At 28.2% G+C, this 18,785-nt stretch overlaps 1 protein-coding gene across 2 annotated transcripts; it reads right to left on the reverse strand.

Moving 5' to 3' along the window:
* Positions 1–691: 691 nt before the first annotated feature.
* LOC107438341 (opsin, ultraviolet-sensitive) lies at positions 692–17,584 on the reverse strand. 2 transcript variants are annotated; one of them, XM_043043595.2, is made up of 5 exons: positions 17,480–17,584; positions 10,089–10,336; positions 8,570–8,700; positions 7,193–7,584; positions 692–2,306 (listed from the first exon to the last, which is right to left on the reverse strand). In XM_043043595.2, exons 1-5 carry the CDS (start codon positions 17,486–17,488, stop codon positions 1,932–1,934), a joined length of 1,155 nt encoding a protein of 384 aa, XP_042899529.1. In that variant the 5' UTR covers positions 17,489–17,584; the 3' UTR covers positions 692–1,931. The 2 variants fall into 2 exon arrangements, with proteins under 2 accessions (XP_042899529.1, XP_071039103.1); XM_071183002.1 differs by lacking the exon at positions 17,480–17,584 and adding an exon at positions 13,151–13,473.
* Positions 17,585–18,785: the final 1,201 nt, after the last annotated feature.

Raw genomic sequence — 18,785 nt, forward strand, 5'->3', positions numbered from 1 at the left:
TTTTTAATTAATTAAATACATAGCAAATGCATGCATAAAAACAATTTGTGTTTTACAGTATATGAAAACTTAGAGCTTTGCTATTCAATTATATAGTATTTATGCTATTAATTAAGCATTTTCACATTTTATGGGAAAATTGCACTAATTCTACAAATTTTCCTTCTATTTCAACTAGGATTTGTATTAGAATGTATTAAAATTGTTAGTGTTAAAATTGTAACCAAGGAACTTAGCTAAATTTTTATTCCTCACCCTTCTCTCTCGTAAATATAATTTTTAACGCTCTGGAAAGTTCCTAAACTAAACTCTAGACTGAAGTAAACTGTCTCCAGTGTTTTGCTCAAAAACTATAAAAAAACAACATCTATTTAAAATCTAGAAAAGTTTTACAGTTTACTAAATCTCTTATTTTATAAGAAATATAAACAGCTATGTATTTTTTTTACTCTATTTATTTACAGTAAATTCCGCTAATTCTTATTTCATTATGCAAATTTAACTACCATATTTATGCATAAAGGGTCAAAAATTATAATGAATTATTGCAATATCTGAAGACATTTTTCAGAAATACCATTTAAGTTTGCAACCTAATCATATATCAAATATATTTTTTCATATCAACCTATATTTTTTCATATCAACCATATATTTCATATCAACCTAATCTATTTCAAATATATNTTTCATTATGCAAATTTAACTACCATATTTATGCATAAAGGGACAAAAATTATAATGAATTATTGCAATATCTGAAGACATTTTTCAGAAATACCATTTAAGTTTGCAACCTAATCAAAACTATTTAAAATATATTTTTCTGTAGAAATTACAGTAAATTTTTAATTTTAATAATTTGCGATAATAAAACTTTTTATATTTTCCTTTAAACATTTTCCACTTTTGTGCATAATAGAAGGGATTATTATACTACAATAAATGGTAGACTAGCATTGTGTTAAATTGAACATTACATTCCCACACAAATTAAATACTAAGTTCAGTTGGACAGTTAGATTCAATAGATATGTAAAATCTGAGAACAAAGGTAAAAATTTTCATATTGAAAAATATTTTTTTCTTTTATAATATTTTTTCTCTCTATTATAATACTCTTAGTTACTATAAGAAATTGCAGTATTTATATACGATGTAATTAAAACCATAACGCTCAATGCTCTATTTGTAGAAAAGAAAAAAGCCCTATTCAATAAATAAATATATTATTTCCTCGAGTTTATTAATTTCATAAATATTTTATATATTATGTCCTAACTAGATTTAATAATAGTTTAACATCTAGTTTAGGTCAAAATAGGTGCATAAATACATAATAATTTATTCTTTTCTCGAAATCATATAAATCAAAATAAAAGTTAAATGATTTTTTTTCTTAATTTCAGTGTTTGGAATTGAATGTATTCTAGGTACAACTCGCAGGTGCTCATAATTACTTAAATTGTAAATAAATATATGCATTTATTACTAAGCATGCGAGACCAATATTTGCATTTTTTTCACTGACTATATATATTTATAATTATTAGGAATATAATCCAAAATGTAAACGGTATAATCGGTCAAAATGTAAATAAGTAAGTTTTACCGAAATAAAAAATTTTCATTGCTGAAAATGTCTAACACATATTTTTTTTATATTTATAAGCAATTCATAAGCAGTTCGTAAGGATAGAACTAACTTACAAAAGTGTTTAGATATTCCCCAAATAACTTCCAGATATCTTGAGATTTTATGGGCAAATCACAAATTAACATCAAGCTAAAATCCCTCCATAAAGAAGAAACGTAAACAATGTTTACATATTTCATAAATAGTTCCTAGGCATTTTAGAATTTATGAATAAATTACCATATAATATCAAATTAGATATTACAAACAAAAACAGCAATTTTCTCCTTGAAATCTATGTCTCTGTAGTAGCTTTGGACACAGTATCGATGTTGCCATTAGAAGCATTTTCAGCCTTCTCTTGGATGCAAAGCCAAGGTAATCGCTTTTGTAGCTCCAGTCGGTATCTAGGATGACTTATAGCGTAAAAGAATGGATCGAAACAGGCGGATGCTTTCAATGTAAGTGCTGGAATCATTGATATTATTGGGGTGATCTTTCTCTCACTGGGATCTGAAAAACCAGCCAAAAATGCTACCGAGATGTAAGGAACCCAAGAAAAGAGGAAAAGGATGATAACACAGAATGCTGTTTTTGCAATCCGTACTTCAGCAGACGAGTTATTCATTGCTGCATTGGATCGAATGCTGTCCACGTTCATTTTTCTTGCCTAAAACGAGCATTTGACAATTTTTTACTTGGATGGAAAGGATTACAAATATAATGAAGAAATATTAACAAATTCAAAAAATATTACTAATCTGATAAAAAAGATGGTACAGTAATTAATTATTGACAAATTTTTACCTTAATAATACTGCAAATGGGTGAAGCAATCGTGCCTTTAATAATAGAAAAATATAACTTGGTACACATATACTACACATGCGAAGCTTTAATTATGGATAGGAGTCCCTCTGGGATTTAACCCATAACAATAATGGCGGCCTCTGAAAACTTTTTATATGCTCTTTAAAATGTTTTTTGACGATTTTTATTGATATCTATTAAATAAATGATGAACACATCATATTTTGTGCATGCCCTTGAGGCAATAAATATTACTTGTTTACATTGTGCATCGGCCCCCACTATTACTTTTTTTTTTCATGATAAACAAATTGTGACACTAAAAGCATCCTGTTTTACTCTATTTTTATTAATGCATGAAATTTTTAATAGTGTATCATTAATAATATATTTATCTAAATCAAATTTCATGGATTATCTAATGGTATGAATTAATTAATGTTAAAGTATTTTCGCTTATTTTATAGCATATTTTTTGTACTGCTAGACAGTCTATAATGAATTGAATGTATAAACTCAATATAGATTGGATTTATATGATAGATTAAATTCAAAATTTGATACCGCCAAGTTTCATAGGGAACCACAAGCACAAAGAGCAATACACTGAGAGAGAGAGAGCCATCTTACATTGTCCACTGTCGTGTACAACCATTCTTGCAGCCATATTGTCAAAGTTTAAAGCGAAACTTTGGTACTTGGTACTTCTCATACATCTTCAACTTTCTTTTAATTGCCCTAACAACTTAAGGTTTGAAGTACTGTTGTTGAGACCATCATGTGAACCCATTAGTAGCTAGATTGATAGACAGCTCTCTTTGTAGGCTGAAGAAAAGCATTTTGCGAAGGTTTGAAACCACAAATGGTTTGATATGGTATGAAACTACAAATAATCTAATCTATTATGCGTTAATTTACTACTATTTCTACACAAACTACATGTACAAAAATTAGACTTTAAAATGAATTTGTTTAACCAAATTTGAGTTAATATAATATGAAATTTTGGGATCTTTCAATCGAATAATTTTTAATTTCAAAGAAAAAATATGTTCATAGTTAATAATACAAATTTATCGAGAAATAATCGTGGAGTTGATTAACGAAGCTAGCTGGTAGTGAAACCCCCGACATGTTTTGGTTAAAATAGAGAATTTCATGCACAAGATTTCAAGTTTTCGTCCTATCTTTAGTAAATATTATTTAAAGTAGCAAAAATTTTTTTATAAAAAGTGCATCAAAAACTAATTATTCCATAAAATTTGATTTAAACAAACACATTTTAGTGAAATATGGCATATATTATTGAAAATAGAATAATACATAATATTTTCCATCTACAAAATGATTGAGGAGTAATAGTGGGGACCAGTGAGCAGTTGGTTTATTTTGCTCGAAGTAACAGATATTGGTTAAAATAGAAAACTGTATCCACAAAATAGTGAATGTTTCTCATATCATTAATATATATCACTCGAAATCGTTAAAAAAACATTTAAAAAGAAAGCAACAAATCCGCCTTTCTGAAAGTTATAAGGTGACTGTGAAGGAAATTGTTACATGCTACATTTGAGATGGTCATCCATCCAAAATTAAAGTTTCATATGGTGTGGTATGTGTATGCCAAGTTTTAAGCTTCGATTATTAATGGCGTTATTCATTCATATATTTCACCAGTCTGTCGTACTATTGAATTCCTACCTCTTCACACTGAATTTTAAAATAGGTCTTAAAAATTTATTTGTTCGTAGCATGCTACAATAATGAATATCTTACTGAAAAATTTTCAAGCTCCTAGAAATAATTTTTCGGGAGGACGTATAGGACATCTGAACAAAAAATACAAAAACGTGTTCTAGGTAAAAATTAAAATAGAGTAGCAATGATTGAGGCTGTCTTAATTTTAATCTTAAATAATTTTGGGAATATTCTTAAAATAGTATTATCTCCTTCACTCGGAATTTTTAAATAATCAAGAAAAAAAATTTTCTTTCAAAACATAGCATGTTACAACGATGAATATCCCATTTGAAAATTTTTAAGTATCTGAAATAAATTTTTAGACAGTTATAGTGGATAAAATAAGTGAATACAAGAGAAATAGTGGGTAAAACACGAAAAGTGGAATTCTGAAAAAGAAACACAAAATTAAAAGATAGTAGCAATAATGAAGGTTATCTTAATTTTAACCTTAAATAACAGGGATATTCTTCAAATTTTGAAATAATTTAGTAAGAGATTTTTAGGAAATTCTAACAGTTTTTGGATAAAATCTGAAAATCTCAACAAAAAAAAGGCCCAAATCAAATCAGAATATTCTTTCAAATTTTCCATTGATTAATTTTACTAAATTAATTTTTAATAGAACCAAACAAAGTATTAATTAAATACATCCCATTTCAACACAACTTTATGAAACTTAATACCGAAAACAACTTTTTTCAGAAGTTCCATGCAGTTGTCTGTCAAGGAATAATTTTGAAAAAACAATAATAAGATTTTCTACCCTCAAATAAACTAAAAATTGTGTTTCTGATTATTATTAAGTAAATTATGCAAGTTTAAAAGTGAACTTCAAATAAAAAAGAATCACCTTATTTCGGAAATAACTACTTCACTTTAATCAAGTTTCACATATTTTCTAAACAAATAATATTATATTTTAGTTTTTTTCCAGTTTTATTGTAAAATTGTTTTGATTCCACTATTATAGCGGAAGATAAAAAAAAAATTAAAAATGAAATTTTGCATAAAATATGTTAATATGATTTAAAATACATTTTTATTTCTTCTAATAGCTCATAGAATATAGTGAATATAGCAGACTTTTAAAATAACTTGATACAATATTTCATATAATTCAATCACAATGCTTTTGAATTTACGTCTTGAATCACTATTTACAACTAAGTTTGGTCGTACCTGTTCTTTTATTTGCAATTCATGATTTCTTACAGCAAGAAATATCCTAAAGTAACAATACAGAACTGTGCAAATAGGAATAAACCAACCAAAAAACCATGTCCCCACTATATAAGATCTTCCATTAAAGTCGTGCATAAAGAAATCTGCAGCACAACTGGTCAGGAAACCTTCTGGCACAAATCGGCTCCAGATTTCGAAAGCAGGCAATAAAGCAAAAGGGGTTACATAGATGTAAATGAGAATCAGGATGCAGATTGCTTTTGCCAACGTCATCCCAGATTTACTGAAGGGATGGACGATAACTCTATACCTATCATATGATATGAGGGCGTTGCAAAAGGCTGAGCCTATACCTGAATAAGCTCCAACAACACCGTAGATGGTACAACCTATAAATAATACAGAGCAGTAAGTAAGATTGAAAAAATATTTTCACAACTATTTTTTGTTACTATGAGAAGTTAATGTTTATAAGATCTTCATTTTCTACTGAAAGCAAATTGAAGTTGAGGTATTTAAAGTTGATGGATTTAAAGAAAAATGTCAGTTTAAAAAATTAAGAGGAAACATTATTTTGGTCATTGTTAGAATAATTATGATTTAGAATTTATCTTTGAAGCAGTAATTTATTTCAAACAAATAAAATATTACCAAATACGATGATATATGGCACTGTAGAGCAATCATGGAAAAATCATTCTGTAAAGATATTTTGACCTGGCTGCTATGTTCCTCAGGAAAAATTCAGTTGATATTTATACTTTTATACGGTTACAAATCGTTTTTTCGATCGTGTTGGGTGGATTTGTATGGAATTTTAATTTTTGGATTCTTATAAGCGTTTCAAGTTTTCTGCTAAAATTATGCAAATAATTTATCTAAAACAGCTGAAATTATATATTTTTTTTAAGTTAAAGCATTTTTACTTTATCCATGAATAAGGATAAGGTAATAAGGCTTTAAATTATTTAAAAACACAATTCAAGTTATCGATATTTAACTTCAAATCCTAAAAAATATATTTTTTCATAGAACCAGCTTAAACACTCTAAAGGTCCTATTTATGCAAAATAATAATAATATTGAATAAAATCTTTTTTGAAATTTTTAATATTTGAAATGCTCCTCCACAGCTTAAAATATAAAAATATGGAGAAGAAACCAAAACTTAAAAAACACATTCAAATGTTCCAAATTTTGCATTTTTTTTTGTATTTATTTTAAGTGATAAAAACAATTTAAAACTGCTGAGATATAATATATGTAAAAAAAATCTCTATATTGTAGTAAAAGCATAAGATATATTACACTTAAATCTATAATTTAAAATACAGATCTACTGCTTAAAAATTTCAAAAATGCATAATAAATTAAGTGGATACTTAACCTAAACTTCCAAATACAGGTCCAAGTTGAAAAGAGTTGTAAATGAAAACTGGTGTTTTGGCCATCATAAGTAAATCTGATAATGCAAGACCAATTACAAACATATTAGCAGGTGTTCTTAGATTTCTTGCTCTNTATTTCAATGCAATAAAGTTTCATCAAAACAAATAATATTATATCTTAGTTTTTCTCCAGTTTTTTTGTAAAATTGTGTTGGTTCTACTATTATAACGCAAGATAAAACATTTAAAAACTAAATTTTGTATAAAATATGTTAATATGGTTTAAAATACATATTTATTTCTAATAGCTCATAGAATATAGTGAATATAGTAGACTTTTAAAATAATGTGATACAATATTTCGCATGATTCGATTACAATGCTTTTGTAATTTACGTTTTGAATCACTATTTATAACTAAGTTTGATCATACCTGTTCTTTTATTTGCAATTCATGATTTCTTACAGCAAGAAATATCCTAAAGTAGCAATACAGAACTGTGCAAATAGGAATAAACCAACCAAAAAACCATGTCCCCACGATATAAGATCTGCCATTAAAGTCATGCATAAAGAAATCTGCAGCACAACTGGTCAGGAAACCTTCTGGCACAAATCGGCTCCAGATTTCGAAAGCAGGCAATAAAGCAAAAGGGGTTACATAGATGTAAATGAGAATCAGGATGCAGATTGCTTTTGCCAACGTCATCCCAGATTTACTAAAGGGATGGACGATAACTCTATACCTATCATATGATATGAGAGCGTTGCAAAAGGCTGAGCCTATACCTGAATAAGCTCCAACAACACCGTAGATGGTGCAACCTATAAATAATACAGAGTAGTAAGTAAGATTTAAAAAATATTTTCTCAACTATTACTTGTTACTATGAGAAGTTATTGTTTATAAGATCTTCATTTTCTACTGAAAGCAAATTGAAGTTGAGGTATTTAAAGTTGATGGATTTAAAGAAAAATATCAGTTTAAAAAATTAAGAAGGAACATTATTTTGGTCATTGTTATAATAATTATGATTTAGAATTTATCTTTGAAGCAGAAATTTATTTTAAAACAATAAAATATTACCAAATGCGATGATACATGGTAAAGCAATCATAGAAAAGTATTTTTTAAAGATATTTTGACCTGACTACTATGTTTGTCAGGAAAAATTCAGCTGATTATTATAGTTTTATCATGGTCGATCGATCGTGTAGGGTGGATTTGTATGGGATCTTAATTTTTGGATTCTTATAAGCGTTTCAAGTTTTCTGCTGAAATTATGCAAATAATTTATCTAAAACAGTTGAAATTATGTAATTTTTTTTAAGTCAAAGCATTTTTACTTTGCTCATGAATAAGGATAAGGTAATAAGGCTTTAAATTATTTAAAAACACAATTCAAATTATCAATATTTAGCTTCGAATCCTAAAAAAAAACAGACTTTTTCATAGAATCTGCTTAAACACTCTAAAGGTCCCATTAATGCAAAATACTATGAATAATAAATAAAAAATAAAAAAAATTTTAATACTTAGAACGCTCTTTCACAGCTTAAAATAGAAAAATATGGAGAAGTAACCGAAACTTAAAAAACACATTCAAAAGTCCCAAATTTTGAATCTTTTTTTTGTATTTATTTTAAGTGGTAAAAACAATTTAAAACTGCTGAGATATAATATATGTAAAAGAAATCTCTATATTGTAGTAAAAGCATAAGATATATTACACTTAAATCTATAATTTAGAATACAGATCTACTGCTTAAAAATTTCAAAAATGCATAATAAATTAAGTGGATACTTAACCTAAACTTCCAAATACAGGTCCAAGTTGAAAAGAGTTGTAAATGAAAACTGGTGTTTTGGCCATCATAAGTAAATCTGATAATGCAAGACCAATTACAAACATATTAGCAGGTGTTCTTAGATTTCTTGCTCTAAAAGGAAATAAATGTAATGAGAACGCGCCAAATAAGCTCTTACAAAGCAGGACACCATTTTTTAGGGAATTTTTTTTAAGTATAACTTGTGTCATTTTTACAAGTTTTTAGAGGATCTCGAAAATCAGATTTAGAGAAACTGGTTAAACTATTACATGAAAATTGAAAAAATTTATACAGGTTGCAAAAAAGTTTGGAGACGGTCAAATATCTCGGGAAATGTATATGGGATTAAGTTTGTGAAACTGGACACAGTCAATATTTTTTAAAGGTTATCCTATGATTTCGAACTCGATCTTTCACTCCCACCTGGGGGTTGACACCTGGAGGTTGGAGGGGGCCAACTTTAAAATCTTAAATGTAAACCCCAGGTTTTTTATTGCAAATTCTGTTTGCATGAGGAGTTAAAGCTAAAACGTATTTTTTAATGTCGCGAAGTTGAGTAAAATAGCGATACAGAAATAGGAAGAACATGTATTACATATTTCAAACTCGAAAATTGATATTTAAAGAAAGCGTTGCTTGCAGTGAAAAAATAATGAGTTAGAGCTATTGTTTCTAAGTCTCAATCATTTTTAAGCATAATGTTGATAAAAAATATTTTTGTGTAAATACTAGTTATGATAATACTTAACAAATATAAAACCTACTCTGTAATGTATAAGTTTGTATCGTATTCATTAAATACATACTTTTCAATACGTGCATCTGTGTAGTCACATTTTACAACTGTTATTTAACCAGCATATGCGACTTAGGTACAAAACAAAATGAAACAAACACCTCTATATTTAGTCAATGTAAACAATCCTTCTTTTAACGGCGAATGTTTTGGAATATTTCACAAAGCAAAACTATTGGCACAATTTGAAAAAATCATGCCTAAAGCTTTTAGAAAGGATGTCCTTACCTATGCAAAATTTCCATCTTTTCTTTCCTAATACCTCGATAATTCTAAAACCATTCTTAGATAAAGATTGCAATCCCATTGAATGATTTCAAAATTGCTGGTATTAAAGTTGCTAACTTTCTCTCTTCATTTTGCTCCTAAAGAATTTTGCAGAGATGAAAATGACAACAGATTGTGCCAACAAATTTGCAGTGTAAAATCTTCTGTAACATTTGTTGCTAAAAGACAAATTACTTACAAAGGGTTAGAAGTGTTCTCCTTATTTTGTTCTGTACCAGTAGCTATTTTTAGAAAGTCTAACAGGAAGTAGCATCTATTCAGTAGCACTGGTATCGATATTTATTTTAATAATTTTGTTGATTGGAAAGAAGATCCCCAATCCTAAATATAGCCACTTTGCCTGTCTTTCCATTGTAAATAGCACAATCTTTATTGTGATGTAAGAAATTGTCAAAAATCATTTTGTAAAACTCACACTAAAAATATATAGATGACTATTCCATTTCCAATGCATGAGACTACCATCAAAACTACGTAGAGTATACCTAGTAAGTAGTGCAGGTAGGGTGCAGGCGCCCTGAATTGTTTCCAGTAGGGGCTGACATAAACATCAGGAGGAGCGTTCCAACCGTTGAAGCGTGTCTCGTAACACCACGATGGCGGACCTTCATCCAAGAAGGTTGGTGAATAAAGTGATGATGCGTTCAACATTCCCCAGCGAAACTGAAAATTAAACATTTTTGATCATCAGAAATCTCCCCTATACCTTTTTTGAAACATCCATGATTATATGTAATCGAGTTTTCTAAAAGCACAATTGAAGATATTATGAAAGAACTTGTTAAAGTAACATTATTTAAATTCTACATTTTCAAGGTTTTAAAACACGTAGTTGTAATTATTGACTGTAAACATAGAATCAAGTAACATGTAAGGTAATTGATAGTGATTCTATATATTCCAAAACTAATTTCGTCTTCTCCCTTCGTGTCATCTAACATGGTCTGGGTATTGGAATTCCTATAGAGTTTTCAATACTGAAAGATGTTGCTCCAATAAAAGCACAACTGAAGATATTATGGAAAACCATGTAGTGTTACGTAATTTAATTTCTACATTTTTCAGGTTTTCGAACTAATAGTTATATTTGTTGGTTGTGAACATTGGTATATTATGTTTTAAAGTGAACCCTCTACAGTTACATATTAAGGTAGTTTACGATGGAACTTCTAGATGTTTCAATACATTCTAAAACTGATTTTGTCTACTCGCTTCATGTTATTTAGTATGTTCTGGACATTGGAAATCCAATAGAGTTTTCAATTCTGAAAGATCTTACTCCAATCAATGAGATAAAAAGAAGAGCAGCGAATTTTATGAGAACAAAAATGTCGGCGAAACTAACATAGATTGATAATGTAATTGTTGCTGGCAAAAAAATAACACTGTTTGATATTTTATCAATTCAACAAAAATAGGAAATTAAATTTTTTCAACTAATTTTAGTCACAACCCTAAAATGTTTCGGAATATTTTTGGTTATTAAAGATATATGCTGTGAAAAATAAAATCTGAACAAAATCAGTAAATTCCAACAAAAAATTATTAGATCACTTTATAGCTGCCGTGTGAATTAAAAATATATAATTTAGGACATTCGTATATAACTAACTAAATTGAGCTTCCTTAATTATTTATTTTAGTTTAAATGTATAGAGATAAGAACAATATAATCCAAAGAGTTAAGTTATCGTACTGCTGCCAAGGTGCCAAACTCGATGCTATATTTTCTCGCTGTGTGAAATGTCTACAGACAAGAAATTTAATAATATACTTAACTTTATAAAAAACTTAAAAGTAGAAAAAGATAGAGAAATGGACTACATGCATAATAAATTTTATCAATTATAAATTTTAACAATTCTATGCGTATGTTAAAACTTTTAAAGATGAAAAAAAAAAATAATGAAGAGCGATAGCATTCGTTCCTTATTTGAATTGTTGTAAGTCTCTTCTACCAGTTAAATTACTTCTCATATTTATATCTTCTGTGAGTCACATAATTGTTATTCCTTAGACTAAATTTTTCTCTTGAAAAAATTGCACAGATTATTTTTCAAATCCAGGTAATCATCCATTTTGTTACGATTAACATTTCCACAAAAGGTTCTTAAATGAAGTTACAGTAATTATATATTTTTAAATCAAAATGTTCTGTGATTTTATCGAAATTATTGACGTTAAAGAAAAAAAAATTATTAATGAGAAGTGTTCCAATTGCACTTGATCATTACTAGTCTTTGAGCTCCTCAAAATACCTAAATCCAAAATAAAAAAATGAAATAAAATAAAAAGGAGACAGACTAAATTCTTGTGACGATATCTCGAAGAAATCCCGGCAGAAGCGAATAAATTGTTAAAAACAACGGGTACTAGTAATAGTAACACTATATTGCACGCATTTTATATTTTATTTAATGATAAAAATCAGCCTACGGAAATTAAAGCAATAATGGTAGGCCATTTGAATGCTACGAAAATAGTATGAAAAACGAAAGAAGAAAAAAATGAATGTATGTCACAACATTTGCCCACACATTATAAAATTTTTCTTTCCTGTCACTTCAAATATTTTAACTCAAAATAGGCAGACCAAAATCAGGTGATCGAACACATCTGCAGATGTAAGTAAAATGTTAAAAAAATATCATTAAAAATTAATAAACAATTTAAAATGCATAAAAAAGTTATGGAAAGTGAAAGAAAATATTTGGAATAAAAAAATAAATAAATGAGGAAAGCAATTTTAATAAAAAATAATCTGTATCATCATTAAAAACAGTCATATGCTTCGGATAGTTAAATTCATGAAATGTGTGTATCATGGAAGAAATGTAAATCATTACAAATTTAAAAATATTGTGAAAATATTCCTTTCATCGCGATCGCAAACATTTATACGCATCTGTCAGTTAAATTAATGGAAGGTGTATATCATGGAAGAAATATGAATCATGGCAAATTAAAGAAATTGCGATAATATTTTTTTTGCCAGAATTGCAATCATTTATACGCATCTGTCAGTAAAATGTCAAGGAATGTGTATATCAGGGAAGAAATGTAAATCATTACGAAATAAAAAATTGCGAAAATATTCATTTCATCGCAATTGGAAACATTTATACGCATCTGTCAGAAAAATTTCAGGGAATGCATATATCAGGGAAGAAATGTAAATCATTACAAAATAAAAAATTGCGAAAATATTCATTTCATCGCAATTGCAAACATTTATACGCATCTGTCAGTTAAATTAATGGAAGGTGTATATCATGGAAGAAATACAAATCATTGCAAATTAAAGTAATTAACATAATATTTTTTTCGACGGAATTGCAAATATTTATACGCATCTGTCAGTTAAATTCTTACCACTAATAGATAGATATATAACAAATACTTTTGATACAATCGCCATTTTATTTTTTTATCTAATTCATTTTATTTTTAGAAAATAATAAGATTTTTAATACTTACAATTTTTTTCTGAAAGTTATTTTGATGAAATAGCTAAGACTGGATTTATCCAAGTACGGATGTGGTTACATAGTGTGGATGTGCTTTTTCTGTGATGAAATGACTCTTTGTGTCAGGTATTACAAGAAGAAGCCATACTGCGGCTTCGATGTTAGTTACGCGAAAAAGGCAAGTTCCAACAGTAACAAAAAATTTCTATTCGATGTCATTCTTTCTTTTGTATTTATGAAAGATAATGATCAAACACTGAAGCCAGATCTTTGAAAGCGGAATGATTAGAAAATAAGACGTTTGACATAATTGAGAAAACGCAAGTAAAGTAGATCGAGTAGTAAGGGAATTAAAAATGGATCAAGAAATCAAAAAATAAAAATAATAAATAACGAAATGAGATGTAATACAAAATTATTGTGTAAAATATGTTAACAGGGTGCTCTATAATCACAACCTATTTTGAAAGTTCTCGTCAAAAAGGAAAATATTATAACTTACACTAAAAATCCCAAATTAATATTTAAGAAGAAAATAAACATTATCATGATTTGACGAATCCTTATCAAAGTCAATCACGAAAAAATAGGCTTCAAATTCCGTTTAGTTTTTGGAGGAAATTTTAAAAATTTTTTATCAATCACTTTTCCCTTCTTTCACCACCTTTCAGTTTCATCCGAACTAATTTTTTTTAATTTTTGTATTCCCGTAAGATAATATTTTATGTCACTTGTACTTAAATCTTTTCTCACCCAGCCCTATACTTAACACAAATGGAGGCTATAGCTAGTCATCTCAGCTATCCAGAAAACTATTAAATCGTTACTAAATTACAAATTTTTTGAAAATTGCACTTAACCCTTTTTTTACAGCCCATATCCCACCCAGATAATTAGAACTCAGATGATACACCTTTCAAATGCGACGGAATCATGCTTCTTTTTCTTTTTAAATTTTCAATTAATGCATAGAATGAAACGGTTTGAAAGAACTGTTTCGATTTTCTTCCTCACAACTCCATCTGATCTCAATAAAAGCGATAGTCTATTCAGGGATGGTGAACCAATGGCACGCGTGCCATTTATGGCACCCGACACAAGATTTTGGGCACGCCACCGATCACATTTGTTATTACAAAATTATGAATTGTTATTACAAAAATGTTATTACACTATGAATTGTTATTACACAAATGTTATTACACTATGAAGCATATGTATAACAATTAAATTAAAATTCACAAAAAACACACAAAATAATAAACAATTACTAATAAAAAAAATTTCAATTAATGCTAAAAAAAAACAATAAATAACCATAAAAAACTAACAATAAATAACTAGCAAAAAAAATTAACAGTCCTGTTTAAACTAACATTTTACAACATTTGCCATTAACATTTTGCCATCGAATCTGCAACAACAGAAGTCACACTGATGTTACTTTAAGTTGAATAACACGTATAACTGAGACATTGCAAAATATTTTTTTTCAAAGTAAATAAAGAGCTTTGAGTTAATAGTATTTAGTATTATTATTTTCCCAATAATCACAAAGTCAAAATTATTTGACGGCACGTCTATGACCTCATCAAACAATTTTTTAGAAAATAATGGCAGTTGAAGCATAAAGGTTCGCCACCCCTGGTCTATGTGAATGCTTTCTAATAATAACTCGAGAGAGGGAGCAACGATTTAGATCGTGTTCTTACGGTGAGGCAGTTCGCCCTGTAGTCCAATCGCCCAACTGTCAAATTCCAACGGAAATATAACAAGAATCCTATTTATTTATTTATTTTATTTTCCTTTCTTTGCTTTTTTTTCTTTCTACAGTTTACTAATCTTTATGGGCTAGTTTGAGTTTGTAAAGGATCACCAGTTCCGGTATCAAATATTTTAAGCGCAATTTCTAAAATTCTATTGCTGAAACTCATTGTTACAGATTCAATCTTTCCTTAATATCTCTTGAATGGCTTCACTGATGAATGCAACTTATTATTGTTAAAGATTTAAGATGAATAGCTTTTGTATCAATTTGTGATATTTGTCATCTTTCCAAGAGCAATAAAAAAAAAATTTTTTTTCGTTGATCTTTGCTATCATGGAAACAACAGCCTCGTTCGTAACAAAATATTTCATAAGAAATAGAAACAGATGAAATTTCGAGAAAATACGTACTTGAAGTCCCCTTAACTGAAGGGAAAACAAAAACGCAGGCTAACAGACATTATCAAAAATTAAATAAATACTGTACTCAACCATTACAGGTAATTTTAAGCATAACTATACTTACCCAAAATGCATTTGAATTTCAAGAAGTTTGAATTTATTAAACTTAAATTCAAAAACTTTTTGTTACCAATTGATAATAATAATTTAGCATCTTTTTTAAACACAAGTTTTTAATTCTCAAACTTTAGGTTATGATAATTTAAAATGCAGATATAATTCAAATTAAAGATGAAATTTAATGATGCAATTTAATTTAAAGTTTAAATGAATATAATATAAAATTTATTTTAAAAAAATCTGTTACAGGAACTATAAATCTAAGTTTGTCAACATGTTGGAACAACGCCAGGTTCTGATTTACTCAGGTCACTGAGACTGCTAATAATACTCATAAGTAAATTAAATACGACAAAATTGTAAATATACCAGAGATAATAATTTAATATGACGTTATTGTGAGTGTTGCTGCAGTTTATTTGGGCAACGAGAATATTGGCCGAAACGTAAAACTAATATAAATTAGCCAAATTGGAAAAAACCACAATATGTTATTAAATGTCGGGACAAGTGTAAAATCCCGTTGACCAGGAAAGTTAGAGCGAATTCTGCTAAAATGAGAATAAGTCATTCCATATTGCAACCAGTGCATATTTTGCCTAATGAAATACTGTTAGATTTTAATATAATAGTTTTCTAAGAAATGTGTTAAAACAACAAATATTTCCCGGAATTCGTAAATAATATTTTTGCGTGAATCGAAATCAAAACTTTTCATTTGATCGTTTTTCCTTTAAAAAAAAGTGAGTGAACTTGGTATATACAAGCTTAAAATCGGGAGACTTCTCAGTAAGTCCTCTGGACGTAAATATTAAAAAAAAGTGCAATGTTTAAAGAATAGTTTAAAAAAATTACTCTGTTAAACCTAAACTAAGAAAGCTATGTCATTCAAAGTAAATTTTATTGTACAACATTCTATAAGCAATCCAACAATTCCATAGACATTCGCAACTCGTATAATGTAACACATGGGGGGGGGGATACGGATACTTATTAGTACTATACATTAGAAAAGATTTCCAACCTCGATATTACGAGCTTGAAGAAAGACACTAAAAATTTCGGGATATTGAAAATTTAGGATACAAAAAATTTAATATTTTTTATCGAATATCAAATATTCTTTTAATCGGTTTAATTAATAACTTTACTATCATTTCAAAATTTCCATAACATGTATTTAGTTCAAACAAAACTTATTTCAAACACTTTCAATATTTTTACTCTTTTTATTTGAATAATTAGCTCACGTTCCGCTATCTTATTTTTCTGATAAATTTCTTAATGCTTAGCTTCTTTTTTAAGATTTCCGATTTTTTCTCATCACCACATACTGAAACATTATTGTTTACAGTAACTGTTATCTCATAAACATTAGTTTATTTTGGATTCATTAAATTTGTAAGTTCTTTTCTATTTTATAAGCAGATGTTCTGATTTATACATATACACCTGGCACCTTCTTTAGGAATGGATAATGCCAGTATTTTTGTTTTTAAACATAATAATCTTTTTCCTTGTAGACTTTCAAGACAAGATTCATAACATTGTTTTAAAAAATTCTTAAGATTTTAAATTCTAAAACAGGTTTTAACTAATTCAGAAATCAGGAGGAATAACTTTTTGGAGATGAAAACGAATTCGTGGGTCACTGAGAAAAAAATTCGACTAAAAGAGTTTTTTCTTTTCTTTTTTTCCAGTTACAAAGCAAACAGGTAATAAATTCAGATTTTTTCATGGCATCTGTAATTTCGGGTTATTGAAGTTCGTGACATTGAGGTTTGATTGTATATTGTTGGTAAACATATTTTTTAAACCTTCGTAGAACAAATTATTTCTCTTTGCTTATAGCAGACCATAACCATGTTTTCATACATTGCAAACAGATAGTTTTAAAATTTCACTTTTTCCCCAAAACTTCTTAAATTTACATTTTATAAAAGATTAATTTTTAAAAAAATTAATATAGATTGAAAAATTAAACCTGACATCTTGAACTCTTCATCAGACTATTAAAACGCATTGTAAAACAAAAATGTTGCATACTCACCACTCTCATATTGTCATCAAAAAATATATGGTGTGATGAAGTTGTGGCAATTATAAAGCGCCTACACCCTACAAGATTTAACTGTAAAAAAAGCACATATTTATGATCTCCGGGCTTCGCATAGAAAAGGCTTCAAGTCAGAAAGGTTAAGTTTAACTTACTTTAATCTGAAATGTAAACTTGCAAGCAAAACATAATATGACAAATGATGAAGTAGTATTTTAGTTTTTTACAGGGAAGCATAACTGCCTTAAAACACTAAAAGAGTGTTTTATTATTTTTACCTATTTGTATGGTTAATTAAGTTAAGAATAAATTATTAACCGTGATTATGCGTTAAACTGAGTCATAAATAACTTTTAGTACTACCTGAAACTCTTTATCGAATTTGTTGCGATCTTCTTCAACTTGTATTGTAATAACTTCTTCAACTTGTGTTGTGCAGAAAATAACTCAAAAGTTATTTTATTTTTAATCAAAATTCAATTGAAAAAAAATAAACAAAAGAAAATTGTTACAAAAAAAATTTTCAAACATTTTATTTTTAAGTTGGTTTACTACCCAAATCATAAATAGTATTTTCAAATCAGTAAATAAGCTACAGAGATATCTAAGTTGCCGTCACTTCACTTACCTGTCTATTAGAAATTCATCAATGATCAATTAGTTACAGATGCAACCAATAACAATATGTTTCCATTGAGATAGGAATACAAATCGTCCAATAGGAATGGGGTAAACAGAAAATAATTGAATGATTATAATGGAACACTGATCTAGTTCAGCCTCTGACTTGGACATCTCTATTGAATCTTGAATCATTATTTTTGGTTTTACAGTTAATATATTGAGGAATAGGGGAATTGGGCAACTATTTATGTTACAGCTTTTTGCCCAATAAAATCTCATTTGATCAAACAAACCAATTAAAGTATACTTCTGCTCCTGAGAAACAAGCCCCTTTTTCACATACACAGCATATACACTACGCGTGTAAAAATGTGATGACAAAAACTTTATTAATGTTTCGATTTAACTAACAAATCTGGAGCATTTCTATTAGCAAACACGTGCCTTTAAAGCGGAAGTATCTTCTACTCAATCTATGTATATAGGCTTCATCTTGTTGGAAATCAAAACTTCATTTACCTATTCATCCTTTATTAATCTATCTGTAGACAAATATACGATGAATAAGCAGTTGGTGATACTTTTACGCGTAAGATAAATTTAAACCACTTCTGGTCATTGGAAATAGAACAAATTGTTAGTTATTTAAATGTTTGACAATTACAATTTGTCTAGT

The sequence above is a fragment of the Parasteatoda tepidariorum genome, chromosome 1 (genome assembly GCF_043381705.1).
Source record: "Parasteatoda tepidariorum isolate YZ-2023 chromosome 1, CAS_Ptep_4.0, whole genome shotgun sequence".
Taxonomy (NCBI): Eukaryota; Metazoa; Arthropoda; class Arachnida; order Araneae; family Theridiidae; genus Parasteatoda; species Parasteatoda tepidariorum.